At 44.0% G+C, this 20,110-nt stretch overlaps 1 protein-coding gene across 1 annotated transcript in view; it reads left to right on the top strand.

The window, feature by feature from the left end:
- Positions 1–20,110, top strand: part of LOC113999430 (limbic system associated membrane protein) — a gene marked incomplete at its 5' end in the record, with an annotated part of 259,970 nt that overhangs the window by 41,648 nt on the left and 198,212 nt on the right. Inside the window, one exon of the mRNA XM_039386660.1 lies at positions 8,643–8,691. Within this exon, the coding sequence (XP_039242594.1) occupies positions 8,643–8,691 (49 nt within the window). The remainder of the gene's footprint in view (positions 1–8,642; positions 8,692–20,110) is intronic.

Genomic DNA, 20,110 nt, shown 5'->3' with positions numbered 1-20,110 from the left:
TCTTAGCTCTCTTCCTTGGGCTATCAGGAGGCATCTGGCCTGGCTCCCTTTATTTTGTTCCAAGAGGAAGATGCAGAATCAGTTGAGGACAGGAGAGGAACACTTGAATGTGCCCATGTTGCACTGGTACTTGGAACATGAAGGTGGCTTGGCCTTTACCAGGCAATGAGTAACCTCTGGAGGAAAGGAAGGATGGTACAGGAAAGGCACCTCCTCAGTCAAATGGAGCAAGGGGAGATGATGCAGCATGTGAGGAGGATTGCTTCTGCTGCTCTGTTATTTCCATTATGTTAGGGATAAACCAGCAAGTGCTGAGGAGCAGGGGAGCCAGGCCCCAAACTGAAGTTTCCATATTTGCTTCTTGAGCCACATTTTACTTTGGCCTGTTTCTGGCTAAAACCATATCTGCTCCTGCTGTGGCAAAACCTCTCTGCTAAGTTGTAAAGGAAGTCTCATTCTAACCCTCTCTGAAAGAATGGGAAGAGGTGTCTTTGTATGGCCTTGCCTTTCAGTCAGAGCCTGACTGTGAAAGGACAGTTATAAGGAGTGAAAATGACCTTAATAAAGCGATGTCTATCATGTTCTTAGTGCAACTGGAAATTCTGTGGCACAGAACATCAAAAAAAGGAACTTAGGAATTTAGTCAGAAACAACCTGAAGGGAAAAAGTTATGAAATTAAAACCCAAAGAACCAGCAGGGAAAGTGCTTTAAAAAAATCCCTTATTAGAGTCACAGGAGGTAGCACCATACCCCCACATGAAAATCAAAATAAAAACCTGGAAGCAAAAAGGTAAGAAAAACTCATGCACTTAAGTACCAAGTGTTGGTTTATTCAAGTCAGAAAAAGAATCCTTTAAAAATTGGATATTCCATCCAAGTGATGCTAATAGAATGGAACATAAAATGGAGCACTGAGATGTAAAATACAGATTAAGAAAAAAATTGAAGACCAAATAGCCAAAGATAACACAAGCAATAATAATAAATTCTTTACATACCAAGAGTAGGCAGCCCCAGGGAGAGTCAGTTAAGGAAGTAATCAGGACAAATAGAGATTGCAGAAAAGACTTGGTCATTATTAGAGGGGAGAAGAGAACCCTGAGTGCCCCATCATGCATTTTGCAGAGAAAAGATGATAACTCTGTCCTTGGATAATATGTGAGTAATAATGAAACTGTGTACAAAATGGGACTGTAACAGATTTCCAGGTTATTGCAAAGGGATTCCGTGTTGGCAGGTCTCACATTTGACTTGCAGTCCTCCACAGAGGAATTTATATTCCCTGATCATTACCTCAGTACCACCACAGATTCTCTGGGGGAAGAAGCAGCCTAAGAAGAGCAGGTATGAAATGTGAATCTGTAGAACCAGCAGGTGGACTGCTACAAGAAGACATTCCTTAATAGGTTCACAGGAGATCACACCAAATTCCCAAGTTAAAATCAAAACCTGGAAACAAAAAGGAAAAAGGAACAAGTGCAGTTATGTGCCAAATTGCATAGGTTTATTCACATTAAAAAAAAAAAAAAATAAAAAGGAGAAAAAAAAAAGAACAGAAGGAAAGATTATACCAGGGACATGAAATATCTTTTTTTTTTTTTTTTTTTAATAATCAAGTCTTCATTTGTACTATCTTAAGCAGTTCTGGTATTCCCCTTTAATTGTCTCTGTTAGTTCTGCCCACTCTGAAACATCATTTTTTTGTCACTCATATTAGACTTCAGGCTGATTTGTCTTTTATTTTGTCATTTCTAAAATGAGGGGCATTGCTCTGTCATCCTGTACTCCAGGACCCTAGCATGGTCTCTGCCCAGCATCCCAAAGTGCACACACTGGGTGTACAGGTTGCAAGTCCAATGGAGGAGCAGAAACTGGTCAGGAATCCATTAAAGATTATAGTCTGAGGAGCTGGTTCACATTCGTCAACATATTATGACATTAGTCTTTCTTCTCTACCTGTTTCTTCCTTTCTTTCCTAAAAGGATTTTCATAAGGACCCTTGGATTTCTGCCATACCTGACCTCACTTTCAGCTTAGTGCTAAATTGCCCCTCCCCTCTCTCTCTTTCACTGTCCTCCCCTCCACCTCCAGCCCGTGCCTGTGATCTGCATCCCAGTCACCTTCCCAGTATTGTTCCACATCCTTCTCCCTTTTGCATTTAATTATTTATTTATCTTCCTCTGGGATGGAAGTGGGGGGAAAAATAAAAATAAATATGCAAATGAAAGGGAAAAAAATGAGAGAAATTTAATTAAAATGTGTGTGTTTCTTTCCCTTTGAGTGCTTTAGGGTGGAATAGCAAATTCTTAAAAAAGAGAGCACTCAGAATAAGGTTAAAGAGCTGAAAACTGATTACATGCAATTGAAAATGAAAGCAGGGAGGGGGTGGTGGAATTGTAGCATATTGAGATAGGTAAAAGGCTCAGGGAGACTCTTGCTGGCAATGGGGCATTTTTCACAGTAAGTTACAGCCAAGCAGGCATTGCATACAAGGTCCGTAACAGGGTTTCAGATGCTTTGCATCAGGAGAGAGGCAGGGAGAAAAGCATTTTACTTTGAAGAGCAATATGAAGAGGGCACCTTGCAGATGAAAGCTGAAAAAAAAGAGGACAACCAGGAAGGATAGAGGAGTGGGGGAGAGCTGTCCACTTCAACCCAGTCTGGTTTGTAACTGTAGATCTGCCATGCCCCAGGAGAGGACAGTACTTGTAGAGTGCTTGAGGGTAGGGAGGAGAGCGAGAAATAAATAACTTAGTCTCATGCTTTATGATCTGCAATCATTGGTTCTAAGCTTGATCAAAGCCACACCTATAATGCATCTATGTGAAGGAGAAGAAGAGTTTATTCGGCTGTGGAGTTGTGCTTTAGCTTATTAAAGATGCGAGGGTGAAAGGAAGTTTTGGGGAGGGAATTGAAGTTCTCTAGCCTTACAGGCATGTTTGGACAGCAGTGGTCTGGCTAGGTCCCAATTCTGATCGACCCCTAGGTGTTCACAGGGTATTCTAGCAGCTTCCTAAAATAACAGAGCTCCCTTAGACCAAACACTGGACCTTCAAGTGTAAAACTCATCTTCCCCACAGACACACTACAACAGGATCAGGGCCAGCAATAGATTTATGTACAAGGGGTGAGAATGTGTATATTATGTGGCCTCACTTAGGAGCAGTGTTTTTCCAATGCATCTTCATTCTGCTCTCATCTCAACATGGGAATATTTTCTTGGCAGCCTGTTGTAATTAAACAGAGCCTTTGAAAGACCACGTCCCCACTTGCACCCTACTTTGGTTCCAGCCTGTCAAAGCCTCTTCATTACTCGGAGCCCGTGGGACACTTCATAATTTTTAAACCAGTGACATTCTAGGAGGTGTAGGGCTGCCACTGCAGTCACTGAAAGCAGCTCTTTCTCGGGGCCATTGCTGCCCACTGCAGGGACCAGGGAGCTTTCTCCCCAAGCTGAAGCAAAACCTAAGCATTCCTTTTCTTGCTTTGGCTGCTGCACCCACATTGCATTGTCTACAGGAGGCACCATTTTGGTGCTGTTCCTGCCCTTCAGGGACTTGTCTGGAAGAGGAGAGAAGGGCGCTGGAGGCAGCTACCGGTATGGGCGGTTTGAATAGTGTCAGGAAAAGCTCCCATCCTAAATAGCCATCCCACCCAAGTTCATGATTTCGACTCGTCCACACGCTGTCTGACTCATCAAGGGGCTCTAGCTCTCCTGGAAGGGGCTCAGCAGCAAAGACAATGGCTGCTTCCTACTCTGGTGCGGCAGGGATTGATGCTGCAGCTTTTATAACCCACCAAAGGTAGCTCTCCTCTTCTGCCCACAGATATTAAGGGTCCGATTTTCCCTTCTATTTCCTATGCCTTTTAGAATGAAAGAGAGAAAAGAAGTCCTCTTGCTGTGATGCAGAGTGATTGCTGCCATCTGACATTCACATTTATCTGCTTGGTCTTTTCATTATCTCCCTCCCATTTGTTTCTGCTCATTCTCAAGTGTCTGCTGATCCTCTCCCTTCCTCGGAGACTGGCTGTTGTTAAAACTCCTCTGCTTACCTGCTCCGTATATCTTGACTTATCTGCTTGGTTCACATCTCCGTTCATTGATTTTTTTCGTACCCAGCTGCTAAATGAGAACTATTTGCACCTCTTCCACAAGCATCTTCTGCTTTGCTACTGCAAATTCCTTTGTAGTCCGACTAAAACAGTGTAGCTTCTCATTACAAACAGAAAAGCCAGCAGGCTTCCGATTTTTCTTACTTCTGCCTGTGTGCTGCTTGTTTTATTTCACTTGAGAGGTCACACCACTGGTGACTCTTACTAGAGCTGTTTCCCTAACTTTGAGCCCAATTTATCAGTCAGGATACAAGGCTCATTTTTCCCAGGTGCCCCAGACCAGGAATAGCCTCTGGCTGTTACATAGCTTTTCAACAAAGTGTGTCAAGAAGCAGTGAAATCCTGCCTCCGGGAACATGTTGCCTTTCTTAGTTTTATTCTGTATTGTTACAATCTCAGTTAGTGTCTCAATTACATATAGACAGGCATAAGCTGCAAATTCAGATCAGAAATTCACGGATGTTTGTATCCCATGGGCTTGTCTGCCTCAATTTTTTTGTACCACTACAACTATATATATATGAGGGATAAGTGACAAATACCTTTGTAGGAGTTTCACTGTGCCTACATTGGAGGGTTATTCCATGCCATTCAAAGCTGCTTTAGTAGTGCCAAATCTAGGAGCAGGATGCCTCCAAAGTTAGCTTGTAAACCTGAGTGCTATGCAATTCTCTGGTACAGGAATGCTCCACTGCAACCAAAGTCCAACTTATGACTTTTATCCCATTTGTATCTGCAGAGTCATCAATCTCACATTTCTTTTTCATGAAATCAGTGCTTTTTCTGTTAACTGTGACATAAACCTTCAGCTTGATCTTCAGCGTAAATCTTCAGGCCTGCTGTATGGGGAAAGAGAGGGAATAATAAAACCACAAGACACAAAGCATAGAACTTCTGTTACATTGCAGTCTCGATAAAGGTGTGAAGATGTTGCAGGTAAAATAAGAAATGACCAGAACTGATGCTGAAAATTCAGGCTTCCCTGTTGTGCTGCTGTGTGTTCACCACAGTTGGGTTTTGGAAGTTTGGGGCTGTTGGCTTTTTGAAGTAGGAAAATGGTTTCATTACCTTCTTGACACTTGTTTTATTTCAGAAATGGGAATGAGTTTGGCTCACAGTGCTTGTAATTGTGGGAACCTTCTGGTTCTGGAGGTCTTCTTATATACATCTACATCTGCTCCCAGTCAAAAAAGAAGTGTTGGGATAACAGACTTTCTTAAGAGTATCTAGGAAGTCCAGCATCTAATACTCATGAATTTTTACATATGAAGTAAAAAATTAATCAGATTTTCAAATATCAGGACTGGTCATACAATTGGAGATCCGAGAGGAGTCGGTTTGTTTAGGCTTAGATTTTACCATGCTCTACCCTCAATCGTTTGCAATGCAAGGCCAAGGGCAATTCTCCATGCTCAAGGCATGCAGCATATTTTTTGCTGCCCTTTTTGCTTTCTCGTATTTTGAGGGACACCTCGTGCAACCAGGACTCTCTGAATGGTTCTGGACCAGACAGTCCATGGATAAAAAATCTGGGCGGAGAAGTATGGTTGGAAACCCCACCAGAGGGCAGCGAAAACCCCGTGGTGTGCGCAGGTGTCTGGGGGCCGCAGGGGCGAGAAAGGCTCCCAGGGAGTGAGTGGGGAGGTGGAAGCCTGCAGGGCTGCTCGTCCCAGCTCTAGTCCTCAGCTTTGCTTTCCCAATTGCGAAAGGCTGGCAGCGTGCACATGTCGCTCTTAATCTTCCTTTTGCATCCCTGTTTTTGCAGTTGTCAGAGCGCCGTATTATGCAAATTGGAATTAAGCAATTAAGGCGATAATGTTTCCCTTGAAGAGTTTGACAAGGCAGAAGGAACACAGACTACTTTTCAGACAAGCTTTTGGTTGCATATTTACCTAAAAACAACAGCAAGAAAGAGATGGACAACTGTGCACATGCCCACACACCAGCTCTGTGACCAAGCCACCCTCCTCTCCCCATGGATCCCTCCTTCTTACTTGTTCCATAGCACCACTGAGGTCATGGGACCTCAGAGCGGCTGCTCACTTGCCCCCCTCACCACAGGGGACTCAGAGGAAGGGTCTGCCACAGCCTGTGATGAATTTGCATCTTAAACACATGTTTAAAGGTATAGCTCAGCACCATACTTTGCGTTTAGGAACAAAGGCTTTTGTCACTTATTCCTCGTCTGTACTTTCACAGATTTGCAAGGCTGTTGTGTGGGGGGCGAGGAGGGGGGAAGTTGCTATCAGTTTCTGGGAGACAAAAGTTCAGAGCTGCTCTCTGCGAGGAGTTTTTCTGACTTTGTGATTTTGCCAGCATCTTTTGTGACTTCTTCCCATCTAGTCCCCAGTTAAAGGTCCTCTTGTTCTAGAAAAGAACTTTCCAATCTTCCTTCATTTAGACTCGCAGTGGGTTTGTGAAAGAGGAGAGCGTTATTCTCTTGAATTGTTTTGCCATGGCAGCGATTTTTACATCACAATCAAAGATGGGCTAAACTAAGGCTGCAAGTCTCAATTGTGTTGGAAGCCAAGGTGCTGGGAAGCTAGCCTGACCTATGGAGATTCATGCTTCTGGTGCCTCTGCACCTTTCCTCTGTTCAGCAGATGAGCTTGTGCCTTTGAAAGCTGTTGATAAGATGTAAAATTTGCTTTGAACCAGTAATAATGCTAGGGATTGGGCCCTGGGGTACAAATGTTGGATTCTGCAAAATGGCATCATTTGAAATAAGCTTCACCCTGTGCTTTTCACAAGATGTGCTTTCTTTCCTTGGGATGTGGTTGGTCACCCCTGCTTTGAACTCGCTTAGCTCTTGGCATAAGCTAAGCATTTTCTGCATTTCCTACAGACTCCAAGAGGGAAAAGAGTAGAGAATGGGGAGCTACTGAGTTGTTGCCAGCCGAGATACATAGGGCCTGATTCACCACTGCTTCATTAGACCCAGAGAGTCACACTGGCATAAAGCGATGAATCAGAGACGGTGACTCAGGCTCCAGCGCTCTAAATAGTCAGCAGCAGTGGCAAGACGAGTCCCAAGTGGCACTAATGACTGAAAGACAGTTTAGAAAGTGTGTGGCTTAATGGGGTGTATTCCCCAGCTCACACAGGCACACAGGGAGTCATTACCAGATAGAGATAATTGGGTGATTGTGTAACAGAGTGGTCACATACACTGATATATAGTAGTGCATGGGAGGATTGGGTTCAGTTTAAACCTTTTCCCAAGTCGTATCAGCTAAAATGAGGGCAGGCCCACTCAGAGCAGATTGCTGGAAGCTGAGAGGATGTTGTGGGGATGGATAACCCCTTTACTCAAAGCATCCTTCACTGCCTACTTTCAGAAAAAAGGATTAGGGAGGCCCTTGTTCCAAGTCAGCAGGGCTGATCTTAAGCTAAGTTGCTAGGTAGGGGTGTAATGAGATAATTCTGCCAGTCTGAGACCACTCTGCTTATGTAAAGTAGCATTCATGTGGAAGCAAAGTTGTCCCAGTTGGCACCCGTGTCCAAAGCTGCTCTTTACATCTCCATCTTGTCTGGTCACTTTCTAGTGAGGTCAGCTGAGCTTATTCTCAGTGGCAGTTTTTTGGCCTGAATTAGTGCTCAAGGAAACATCGGCTCAATCGATCCAGATAACTCCATCTAACCTTTGTTTAAATAGGGCCACAAGTTCCCACCAGCTCTACATCACTTATCTGCTGTGGAGTTCAGCAGCCAAGCTGTGTTTGTGAAAGCAGGCAAAACAAACAAAAAGGGGAAAAAAAATCCTACAACTAATGGAAATGCCCATTTCTGCTTTCATTCACAACAGTTGGAGGAGATATTTTGTGGCTACTATCTAGCCTTGGTCCCCTTCATCCCTTCCCCTTGCTTGCCAATAACTGCTCCCTGTGGCCACACTTAGTGGCTATTCCACACTGATTTGCCATTTAACCAGCTTATCAAGCCCTGGTTTTGACTGTGATTGCTCCTTTCATCTCACTAGCTGAGGGTTACACCGCATTCCCCTCCCTTCTTTCTTCCCTCCCCCCTTCTCTACCTCCTCAGAGGAGCTCCGGACGCTCTGCTGGATGTTTTAATGAGCTTGCATTTTCATGAAAGGCCAGATTTGATCGTGACTTGAATGGCAGCTGCCAAACAGACAGAGCTTTTAGTTTCAAACTCAGCAAGAAAATGGCTTTGCCTCCCTTCAGAGCAGCTTATGTACTTCAGAGGCTCAGTCATTATGAGCAATTTCTATTAAGAGCTGAGTACCTTTTGTGTTCCTTGGGAGCAAAGGATGCTCTCAGGGTCTGCTCAGCACCATTGAGGATTGTGCCTTCTGTGTGTTTTGAACATCAGCAGAGATTAGACAAGCATGCTGGGAAGAACGTGACTACAGTTGCAGTCCCTGAAGGGATTTTTGTTATTCGTGGTTTTTTTTCTGCCGGTTTGCTAGGTATTCCCCCTCCCTTATTAATATATTTATTTTAAAAAAAAATAGAGTTTTGTACTTCTCCTGAAAAACATTTTCCATTTTCTGTATGCCTGGCAGACCTTCTCGAGTGTTGTGCTTCCCACCGTGGACTGCAAGCATTCAAAAGGTAAATATTATGAAGGACATGAGCTTCTTAGAGGGGGTGCCAGCCTGTGTAATTGGGAGACATGGATTGTCATTACTGAAAGAAGATACACTGAAGTGCCTTGATGATGAGATTGGCTCAAGTCCTGGCAGCGGAGCAGATCTCCAAGAGGAGGGAGAGAGGTCTCTTTTTACAACAGTTTGAGTCAGTAGATATGATGAGGGGAACATAATGAACGGGTGGGATTTTTTCTGTCTCAGAGATCAGGGAATTTCGATCCAGTCCCTCTGAGACTTCCTTGGCCACAGCACCTGAGCACTCACAAAGGTGAATTTGGGCATATTGTGCACTCCAGCAAACAGCTTTGGGAGAAAAGAGTATCAGGAAATGCTCCCAAGTACCACTCTTGTCCTGGTAAGGTCTTCCAAAGGGCAGAGGATGGTTAGGATGTGCTGCAGCCCAAAAGGAGATATTTTTTTTCTCTTTCACTCTGTGCCTCAAGCCCCACAGGTGAACCTGTGGCTTATGGCTGCCACAGCTTGCAAAGTGACAGGAAACCAAGCAGCTGAGGGGAGGAGGTGAACAAAGCCTACCAAGTTTATCCTCTGCCTTTTTAGTATGTCATGGGTAGCACTTTCAGAGGACTCAGAGAGAGTGAGGTGTGGATAAAGATAAGGTGAGCATACTGAGATGTTTCCCATGCAAGGTGTTTTACAGAGTCCTACATATTGGAAAGGAGCAGTATGTCAGGAAAGCTACAAGAGACATCTTCAATAAAGCAGATGGTACTAAAAACACGAGAGAAGCACAGTAAGACAATCAATTCTGTGATGGGGACGGGGATGCTTCAGGCTGCCTTTGTGTTAAACCTAAGCACAAAGCAAATTGAGAGCAAGCCTTGACCTACAATTTTAGGAAATGGTGTTTTATCACAGTTGCCCAAAACTATCAAGCACTTGACCCTCACTGCAAGCAGAAAAAGACCATATTTACACCATTGTGTGTCTTGAGCGTGCCCACCAAAATGGGCACAGGCAATATGATCTGTCTACTAAATGCATCTCATTGAGCCAGAAAGTAACTGGCAGGTGGGTGAATACTCAAGGCAATGTAGGAAATCTCTCTAGCCCAGTTCTCACCTTGTATGAAGTATTTACATTACCCTCTGATACATTTTATCACCATGCCAGAAACCTTTAGGTCCTTGTTTTTCCCAGGCATAACATGGGTCATCGAGCTATTCCTTCTGTTTGGAAGGAAGCAGCCAGAGCATGGGAACCAAGTCACCTGTCCAACTAGTCAAGTCAGTAGCAGAGCAGAGAGCCCTGATTATGCGTCCCCAAGGCCTACATTTGTGTTTCTCTCCTGAACAAAATCCATGAGAGCCCTGCAGCTTCCCCAGCATCCACTGAAGTGTGCCTGCCTTTAACAGTTCCTCTAGCACAACGTGTTTGAACCCTATGCATCAGGAAAGTAGAGTGGCCCCATTTATTTCCATTAAAATGCAGGCACATACTGTTTATCTCCCTCTGGGAACATGACAAGAAGAGTTTTAGTGTCAGGAAAAATAGTAATAATCATAATAATAATAACAGCAGCAATAATAATAAGAAAACCCTTTAAGTGTCAACTCCACATTTTCTGGGGCCTGGTTAAGTTCTCTGGAGCATAGCACTCCATCACTTTTCTCAGCAGGGTATAGTTGCTCATAACTTGAAGGTTTCATCTCTGGGCTTCCTCTACTAAGCAGGAGAAAGGAGGTAAATTTGGCATTCCATGGGAGCACAGATGTTTAATTAAGTATCACATTTAATTGTTCCAGATTTCTGTTTGACAGAAAATATGTTTTGAAAATTTTGCCTCCTTTTTTTTTTTTTTTTTTTTTTGGTATATGGTGTTCATCCCGTGTCTCTCATCTCCCTCTGCACCTTGGAGTGACTCTGATCCAGGACTGGTACCCACGTCCTGCTGGCATGCATTTGCGTGACTCTGGTGCACACTGCATTTCACTCCAGTCTTGTGGGGACAAGTCCCTTCCTGCTTCCAGTGGCCTTTTCTGTCAAATTACGTCTAACCTGACTTGTGCCTGCTCTGTGGCATTTGTCCTTGGGTCTCTCCTCTTTCTTTTTCCCCGTTCCTTTAGGATTAGGGAAGGAAAGGAAAAAACTGCACCTTGGAAAAAATAAATGTTCTGGGCCTTTCTTGCAAAGATCTTAGATCTCTTGCACCTTCCAAGAATTAATAATATAAGGCTTGCTGCCACTCTTGCTGCTGAGACAGACTAGTTTTTTATTGTTGTTGTGAAATTAGCAGTCTCTTTGCATTCTACTTAGTCTATTTTAGGACCGGGAGACCTTCCATACAGATCCTAAGCAACACACTCCAGGAACTAGAAAACCAGAGAGACTGGTCAGAGTGCAGTAGCCTCAACACAGAATCTGCCAATCCACCCATCGTTCCCATCTGTGATGCTAGGGAGTCACACTTCCCACGCTATTGCAGAGACAGAAGTGTGGTTAAAAGTGGTTCACCCAGAGGCCCAATGTTGATAGAACTTAAAGTACCTGCCTTGTGTGTGCTAACCCTCTTCCCTTTGCCAGTCCCCATCACAGGAGCTCTTCTGGATGGGGAGGAGCTGGGGTTGCCCATGTGCTTGCTCAGCCACTCACCAGTCTCCACTCTCCATACGATGAGTTTGTGACCTTGAGACCTCAGAGAAATGTTACGCTGGTTTTGACTGGAGTAGAGCTAATTTTCTTACAATGGCTAGGATGGGGCTGTGGTTTGGATTTGTGCTGAACGCAGGGTTGATAATATAGAGATACTTTTGTTATTACTGAGAAGTTCTTACACACAGACAAGGCCTTTTCCGCTTTTTGCTCTGCTCCTGGGGAGACTGAGGATGCATGGGATACTGGGAGGAGACACAGCCAGGTCAGCTGACCCAAACTGACCAAAGAGGTATTTCATACTACATGACATCATGCTCAGTATGTAAAGCTGGGGGGAAGAAGGAAGAAGTGGAGAATGTTTGGAGTGATGGTGTTTGTCTTCCCAAGTAACTCTTATGCGTTATGGGGCCCTGCTCTCCTGGAGATGGCTGAACACCTGCCTGCCCGTGGGAAGCAGTGAATTAATTCCTTGGTTTGCTTTGTTTGCATGCAAAACTTTTGCTTTCCCTATTAGACTGTCTTTATCTCAACCCATGAGTTTTCTAGCTTTTGCCTTTGCAATTATCTCCCTGATCCTGCTGGCGGGGAATGAGCAAGCAGCTGCGTGGTACTTGGTTGCTGGCTGGGGTTAAACCATGACAAACTTTTCTGGGGATAAGGGGTCAAATATGTCTAATGCTGGAAGAGAGTCAAATTTAGACTCTGTCTTGTGATCTTGAAGAAACAGTCTCTGGAAGGGGAAGAGAAGATAGCTCCCCTCCAATTCTGCATGCCAAATAGCAGTGAGACATCATGACCTGGGCTCTGGTAGGGTGTGACACCTGGTTTGGAAACCACCAGGGCCAGAGGTGTGGACTGATGTGTGAGGCTATGCAAATTCTGCTAGGAGAGAGAAGCTGCAGCAAGGCATGAAGGGTGCTGGGGAAAACTGGGTCTATGGAAAACTCTCCTGTTTGACCAACCTCGAGAGACTTCAAAGGAGGAAGGCCTGACATTTACATGCAGTAGGTAGAAAGATCACAGATAATAAGCTCTGTGTGTGTGTGAGACAGTGAGAACTGAGTCACTCCTGCTGAATCTCATCATAAACAGTACCCAATAGCAGTTTCTCCAGTGGAGTTGTTTCCTGGGGTTGTCAAAACTGTGACAGAAAGAGAAGAATGTGGTGATTTGGTTTCCTTGTCTTTCTGCTCTTCTCTCAAGGATAAAAAGGCAGTTCTGGGTTGCTTTCCTCCTACCTGCCTCTCTATTGCAACTTCTATATACAGCACAGCAACTCTTCTGTGCTGCATTTATCCCACCTCCGTACCAAAATCCTCTGGAGGCCAGCCTCCCACTGCCTGTGATTGATTGCCATGCCTTGTTTATAGCTCCAAGACACTGAGGTGAACCAATATCCTAGCCTGACTGGAATAAGGTGAATTTTAGTCTCTTTTGAGGGTCTCACAGTGGCAAGTACTACCATGGCTTGCTGAAGCAGAGACTCTGCTGTCCTCAGCTGGGCAGAGGGAGCCTTTGTAATGCCATGACCACAGCAGCCCTTCAGTTCAAATGCAAACTGAGACCTATGGCAGGAGACCACAAGAGGAGAGGCAGGATAGGAAAACAATGGGAGAGAAAAGAGAGAGAGAGAGACAACAGTTGGGGGGAAACAAAAAAAAAAAAAAAAAAGAAAGAAAGATAAAGAGTGACACGAAGACTTTACTCTTCATTTATAAAAGGCTTCATCTATCAGCTGGATTGCCTTAATGTGTCTCCTAACAAGGCTCCCCCAACACACACCCCCTTTCCTTTGGTTTTGTTCTTTGATACTGTCACATGCTCTTCATTTTCCATCACGTTGCATTCATTCTTTGCCTTTAAACTCCAAGGATTAAAGCAACTGGATAAAATAAATAAATAAATGAAATTAAAAGAGCTGACATATCATGCTGTTGTTGGCAGCCTTTGATTTTCTTCCAGAACAAGATCATTACTTTTCTCTCCGGCTTTGAAAAAAAAAAAGAGATGGACAGACTCCTCTCTTATAAATTCATTTATCACTTGTGGGCTGTGGTAGGTGTGGGGAGAAACTGAAGAAAGAGAAGCTTGTGTCTGCAGTATAGGGAACTGTGAATGACTGTGTTAGAGCAAGGTAGTACCAAATCTAGTTCCGGGCAGGAAATGTCATTTTGCTGAGCTTTTATACAAGCCCCACGACAACAACTTCATGGTCTGCACTGAAGTTTAGAGGGTGCTACCATATAGAAACAATAAAGACTGGGATCATCCTGATGAAGAGCAGCATCAGCTGTGAAGCTTTGAGTCCCACACGAGTATTTCACAAGCTTTCAGGAGGAAACAGGATGACCACTATGTTTTTTCAGTGCAATCAACTTTTGCGAGCATGAAGCTTGTAACATGAAGTGTGAAGAGTTGGTTTTACCACATTTGGCACTGGATCTGAGTCTGTGCAAGCTTGCAAGTCTCCAGGCCCAGAAGTTTTGCTGACAAAAGTTTAGATCCATCCAGTAGCTTTTCCTAGGTTTGAAGTTGAGCTTAAGCTTGCCGAGTCTCTGCCTCTTAGGAGCAGGCTGAGTTGCAGCTCTACTTGCACAGGTGCAGTCAGGATCAGTGAATCTGACAGGAGCTGCTTGGGAGCCCACTAGGGACACGTTTCACACCATGAAATTGGAGGATATGTGGCTGTTCAGATCCAGCCTTGTTTGGGCTTTGAGCGTATCATAAATCTCTGGCACTGGGTGATGCTTTGCTGTGCAAATGAAGTCCAAGGAGAGCCAGGAGCAAAGAAAACGTGTTTGCACTCACAGTTCCAGCCTGACTGAATCATAGAGTGGCTATAAATAAGAAGGAAACTGCTGCAAGGAAGCTGATTACTTGCGTTCCTTACCTTTGCTGTCTTCAGGATGGTTCAGTGCATCATCTCTGTGTTTCTGACAGGACAATTTTGGTCCATTCTAATGCAGAGTCTCTTATGGCTGTGGTCATATCGTAGTTTTTTCAGCATTACTCTGCAAAGTTGCTGAGAGAGTTTCTTGAGCTACCTCCTAAGATAAAACCCTGCATTGTAGTACTGGTAGTTTGATGTTTGTCCTGAGCAGAAGGCAGCACAGAAGATAAGACAAAAGGGATGTCAAGATCTGCTCCAAGCTAACTTTTGCAAATGAGACATACGGGAATCCATTGATGGGACTGTTGTGCTCCATGCAAAAGGCTCTGTGCATATCCTACAAATGCTGCACATCACACGGTGCATTGCACTCAACTCTGATTGTATACTCTTGGTCCTCTGCTTTTGAGGACAATGAAATTCCTCTTGTCAGAACTTCTTATCTCAGCAGGTGTATTGACATAGAAGGAGCTCCAAGCCTGTGATGTCTAACGACAGGAACTCAAAGACAATGTATTCAAGGTCACCTCCTGAAGGGCCAGAACAGAATGATGCAGTGCAGCTGTCTGGGGCTCTCCAGCAACCATGTGTTGCTTTTTCCAGTCAACAGGCCTACATATCCATTTGGCATGCTGGGAGTTAACAGCAAGCGTCGTGTTCCCAGCCACACTGGCTGCACAGCTGTACCAAAACACAAATCTGGTTTCCCAGCAGTTGTCCAAACTGAGTCTCCCTATGGGCAACTCAGTTATGGCTAGAAAACAAATGAAGGACGTGTCTCTTGGTTTCAGCCGTCCCTGAACTCGTGTTGTACTGTGCAGCTGTTGCTTTAACCAGATACAGAGACTTAATTAGGTTAGGATGACCTCTAGAAGTATAGCATTTAACAGCAAAGTTGCAGAGCAAAGCACTCTGGGTACCATTCTGCAAATAAAAATTTTGTCCTGATGTTCTGTACTGCTCCCAGAATTTGCACATTTCGGAGCTCTGTCACACCTTCCCCATCCTGTTTTCTCCTCTGCCCCACACAGGCTAAAGAATCAGCTTTTGTGTTCTGGAAATACTCAAGGAAAAGGTCATTTTCAGAATTTAAGCCCACAAGTTAAGAACTTAAGCAAACAAGTTAACCTGTGCTTCCCTGCAGCAATTTACGGAGAAAGGTTCAGATATAAATTGTTCTGCATGCTCACAATTTCCCCCCTCACACACCACCACAAGCGCTTGCCCTGCCTCACTCTGTGCAACTTACCCCCCACAGTCACCACCCTCCACGTGTTACCATCATCTGCTCTCTCTCTTGCTGTCAGTCACAGCAACACCCTTACTTGAATTTAGTGACTCTCTGGACCTGTCTGTGTGCATCTTCCCAGCACTACCCCTGAGCACACCCTGCTGCACCCACTCGGCCTGCTTATATTGCTGCCATTCCCCCATAACCCCACCTGCATTTCCTTGCACGTGCTCTGCCACACAAAGTCACACTCACTGTCTGTTCCCCTTCCCTGGTATTTATTTCTGTGCACACAAGATGACCAGCCCTGGGGACTTGCTTCTGTATTTGCCTTTGCAGTGAACACAGGCAAATTGAGGAGGATATAACAAATCTTAACCTGCAGCTATTAAAATGAGCTGTTCCTACAAGGCTCTGCCTGCATGGCAGCAGCTGCAGAGAGGTTGTTCTGATGTCTTCTTTGTCACCTTTCTGGAAAGCCCCCCCAAGGAGAGCCATGAGCCATTTGCAGAGGTTATGGTGCAGGAAAAAAGGAGGGGGCTGCTGCCCTGGCAGAGCTTTTGTTGACACTTGAGAACTTACTGGTCCACTTTGATACTGGACATACTGGGCAAGGGCTTATATTTGGAGCCTCAGAGATCAAACCCAGCTAGCTCCCACCCTAGTTTATTCAAGCACTGGGGATGATGAACTAGCTGGCTGGGACCACAGGACACAAGGAGAAAGGCTTTGGGAGAAGAACACCAGTTGTTCTTGTGTTTGACAGCAAAATTTAAATGAACCCACAGTAGGTGGAACACATCTGCTTTTACTCACTACCCCAGGATTATCACCTTCAATGGCATTTCCTTTTCCTTCTGGACCTAAGTGCAGTCTCCTCCCTCGAAGTGTTGGGTTCAGTCACTAGCTGTGAAAGTGCAGAGATGTGCTGCTGGTTCATTTGCTGACCAGAGCAGGTGAAGCTTAATAGCCTCCAATGCCAGAGAAGAAACAGTGAAACACCAGGAGGGCAACAGAGGAATAAAGAGTAAGGCAGATGTGCTGAGAGAGCACTAGATATTGCCGACTCAAGGAGGAAACATAGGCAAACACAAGAATAAGATTCTCCTCATGAATTCTCCTGGTTGTGGAAACACAGTGAACTGTTGTCTTTCTGCAGCTTCTTCACTGAGATTTGTGTTCTCTCTCATTTCCCCTGCTGCTGGAGGTCGGCTCCTGAGCATGTATCATTTGTTTCTCAAACCTCTGCTTGGATAGGAGATGAAGCATCAGTCTGAGCCAGAAGTGGCACATGTAACTCCAAGTGGCTTGCTCAGCAATCCCCACATCACATTTAAATGTGTTTCACCCTGACCAGAAATAGATCACCAATGCCAAAGATGGGGAACATTTCATTTTCCACAGCAGCCAGACAGCATTTTCCTTATGCTCCTCTCTACCTAAACTACTCTGCTTTGACATGAGAACAGGGTCCAGGCTCTACAGCCTCTCTACCTGAAACAACCACTGAAATGACCTGTCTAGCAGGCTCTTGGGTCTCCAAGATGGGCACTTCTCCATCTAGGCACTGGCTTATACTCGCAGCATATTTCCTCTGAGTTGGTAGGCAGGTCTTACACAATCACTTCCAGGATTAAGACCACTGTAATTTTTCTCTGGAGAACCAGTACTTGTATACTTATTGCCACAGGGGTAATTCGGCCTCTTGGTAGCAGGGAAATTGCCTAGCTCAAACTGTATGGAAAAGACTGAACTTCCACGGTAAGTTTTTGAAGTTAGATTTAGAAAGCAGGTGATGTCCCAAAACCCGTTTTGTGCCTTGCAGTACAGATCCAACATCCTTGAGAAGACATTTTCAAAGGTGATGATTATACTGGTAGCCTAAGACCTGGGACATTTGCATTAATTTCCATGCTCTAACAAGCATCCTGCATGAGCTGGGGTCTTGCTCAGTTGTCCAGGCATCTGAGTCAGGCAGGCTTAGACAAGGAAGGATTTATACCAGACCCTGGCTTCCTACATGGTCATCACAGAGAATTAAGTGTTTCACTCATACCTTCTCATTGTGCTCTAGGGATAGGCTCTTCTTTCCTCCGACTCAGTAAAGAATCAAGCTTTGCCGACCTTAAATAACAAGTGACCTCTGTCCCTTCAGCTAGGAAACAGCAAACAATGAAGCCTGGTGCATGCAGGCAGTAGGGCCTCTTTGCTTCGGCACCCTGGAGCAGTAAGGGCATTTCACATCCTTCCCATGTGTTTCACAATCATTAATTAATAATCCACTGCCCAGTTTTACTTTCTACAGTTGGCATTAGATGGGAAGAGTACTGTCTGGTTTGGGGTGAGGGGGTATGGTATGAGGTGTATTCTTTCAGTATGTGCTCTGAAGTGAGACCTCCCAGCTTTGCAAGCAGGGCCTGGGGTAATAGTCTTTTCTCAGCAGCATGATAAAATCCATTTGCCTATGCCCACAGGTTCAGTGGCAGCTCCATTTTAGTGTGCAGTGTTTTGTCTCTTCAAAGATTGGGTACATTTGTTGTGTCAGAATCCAATGGGAGCGATGCTTCTTGTGAGACTTGATCACTGAAGTGAGGGTAACTCATGGACTGATTCAGTGATGTCACTATGTCCTTACAAGCCACTATTGACCCTCTAGCCCAGCGCTGAAGAAGCCTGAAATATTAGTTACAAATCTGATTTGTCAGGGCCAGGTTCTACTGTTGTTACAGCCTGCAGCACTCAATGCTAGGGGAAGTTTTCACTTGCAGGTGATGGTGAGAAGAATAAGGATATGAGAAAAGCAGAGGAGTGTTAAAGCATTGTCACTGTGTGATAAGCAATTTGTTTTTAAGCAGCTTCAGATTTTCTTCCAGTGTTTTAGGACTTGGTAAGTGCTCACTAAAAACCAATAATTTTTGGACCTCCAGCTGTTCTTTACAAAATGTTTGCTTCAGTGAATCATTACTTGCTTAGTATTTGCCCTCTTTTATTTATTGGTTAACTGAATATCATGCTAATTGTTGTCTCTCTCAACTGGGTAACTAAAATGTTGGTCAGATTTTTTTTTTTCAATTTCGTTGTTGGAATATTTTTTTTTTCATCTGAAATACCGGCATGTCAAAATGGAAACATTTTACAGAAACATGTGTTTTTATATGCAGTGATCTTCACCTTTTCAGGCTCAGTATTTAAATTTCCAATGAAAAGATGAGAGACAAGGTTAAAATGGCCAGTAACTTCATGAGTGGGGATCTTGTTTGTAGAAAACTCTGGCCAAACTCTTGTGTAGAAATCAGGCAGAGACTTGTACCTGTATTGTGCATGTACCAAACAACTTAATGACAAGACTGTTATTTGCTCAGGAGTGGCTCTTTCTTGCAGGAAAAAAAACCAACCCAAAACTGTAATAAAACATGAGGACAAATTACAGCACTTCAGAATTTATCATGCACTGGAATTAATTTATTTTAATTATTTTGGCCAGTCCTGTGAATAACAACTAGCTTGCTGTCTGGTTAGAATCAGCCTTTGTATGACAAATCATGAAACCTTAGCAGTTCACAAATTTTCATGTGACACCCAGCAAGCTGTCAAATGTTCTCAAGTAACAAGTGTCATTAGAGAATGAACCACAAATATTCAAACTCAGCTCTTTTGCTTATGAAGCTGTTAACCAATTCCTTTTATTGTTCTATTCACCTAGTACTAGCAAATACAATATTATCCACCAACAGAGAAGTAAAATAGGAGCCCTTGCCAACTGCAGCTGTTACCAGACCTCAGGAACCTCACAAAAAGGATAACCGTGTCAGAGTAATGTGCCCCTTGCTTTTATTCTCTTTGTATCTCCTCTTTGATACTTTTGGTTCTTAACTTGAATCACCATTAGTTCTTTTGTTGATAATTATGTGCAGTTTATCATAGGTGAGGCTGATAATGATTGGAAGCAATTTTGAATATTTCTTAACAGAAAAAAAAATTAAATAGGTTTCAGTTTTTTGGTTTTTTTAATGGCTAATTGTAGAGAATCTACACTTGATGTCAATGGTAGTTACAAACTGCAACCTCAGATACTAGGAAATAATCTTTTGGGTCTTAAAAAAAAGTCTTCAGACAGCTGTCCAACTCAGGGAAATAAAGGGAAACAATTTGATTTTAGCCATGACAATGCACAATCTGGCATTTTTTGAATCAGAAGAACTTGGAGTCTGGAAATTAAACTGTCAGTACTAGAAAGTATGGGACTGTGAAGCCCAAGAAGTGTTTAATCAGTATGTGAGGCTCTCAAAATGGGTAAGAAACATTGTCCTGGAAGGGCAAAACTCTACAAAACTTAATCGCTGTGTAAGGACGGAGGAAGGGACAAGAACTGGACAGAGAGGTGGAGGCCAGTGGAGGAAAAAAAGAGTTTTCTTTTTCTACCTAGTAATGCAGGAGAGAAAATTCATGCTCCCCACTAAATCCTTTCCACACAATCATCCTTACCCATACCCATATCTTCAGGGACAGACCAGAAGCTGCCAAGTCAGGCAGTGTTGACAACATGGCACTGGTGCTGTAAATGCATGGTCAGAGAGTTCCATGGTCAGAGACAAGGGAATGCAAGCACCAACATGGGGTGCAAGGACAGCAGTGGCATTACACTGT

The sequence above is a fragment of the Pipra filicauda genome, unplaced genomic scaffold (genome assembly GCF_003945595.2).
Source record: "Pipra filicauda isolate LSUMZ 115617 unplaced genomic scaffold, ASM394559v2 scaffold499_size419610_pilon, whole genome shotgun sequence".
Taxonomy (NCBI): Eukaryota; Metazoa; Chordata; class Aves; order Passeriformes; family Pipridae; genus Pipra; species Pipra filicauda.
The sequence above is the reverse complement of the archived record's forward strand: the minus strand, read 5'-3'. Positions and strand labels throughout refer to the sequence as shown.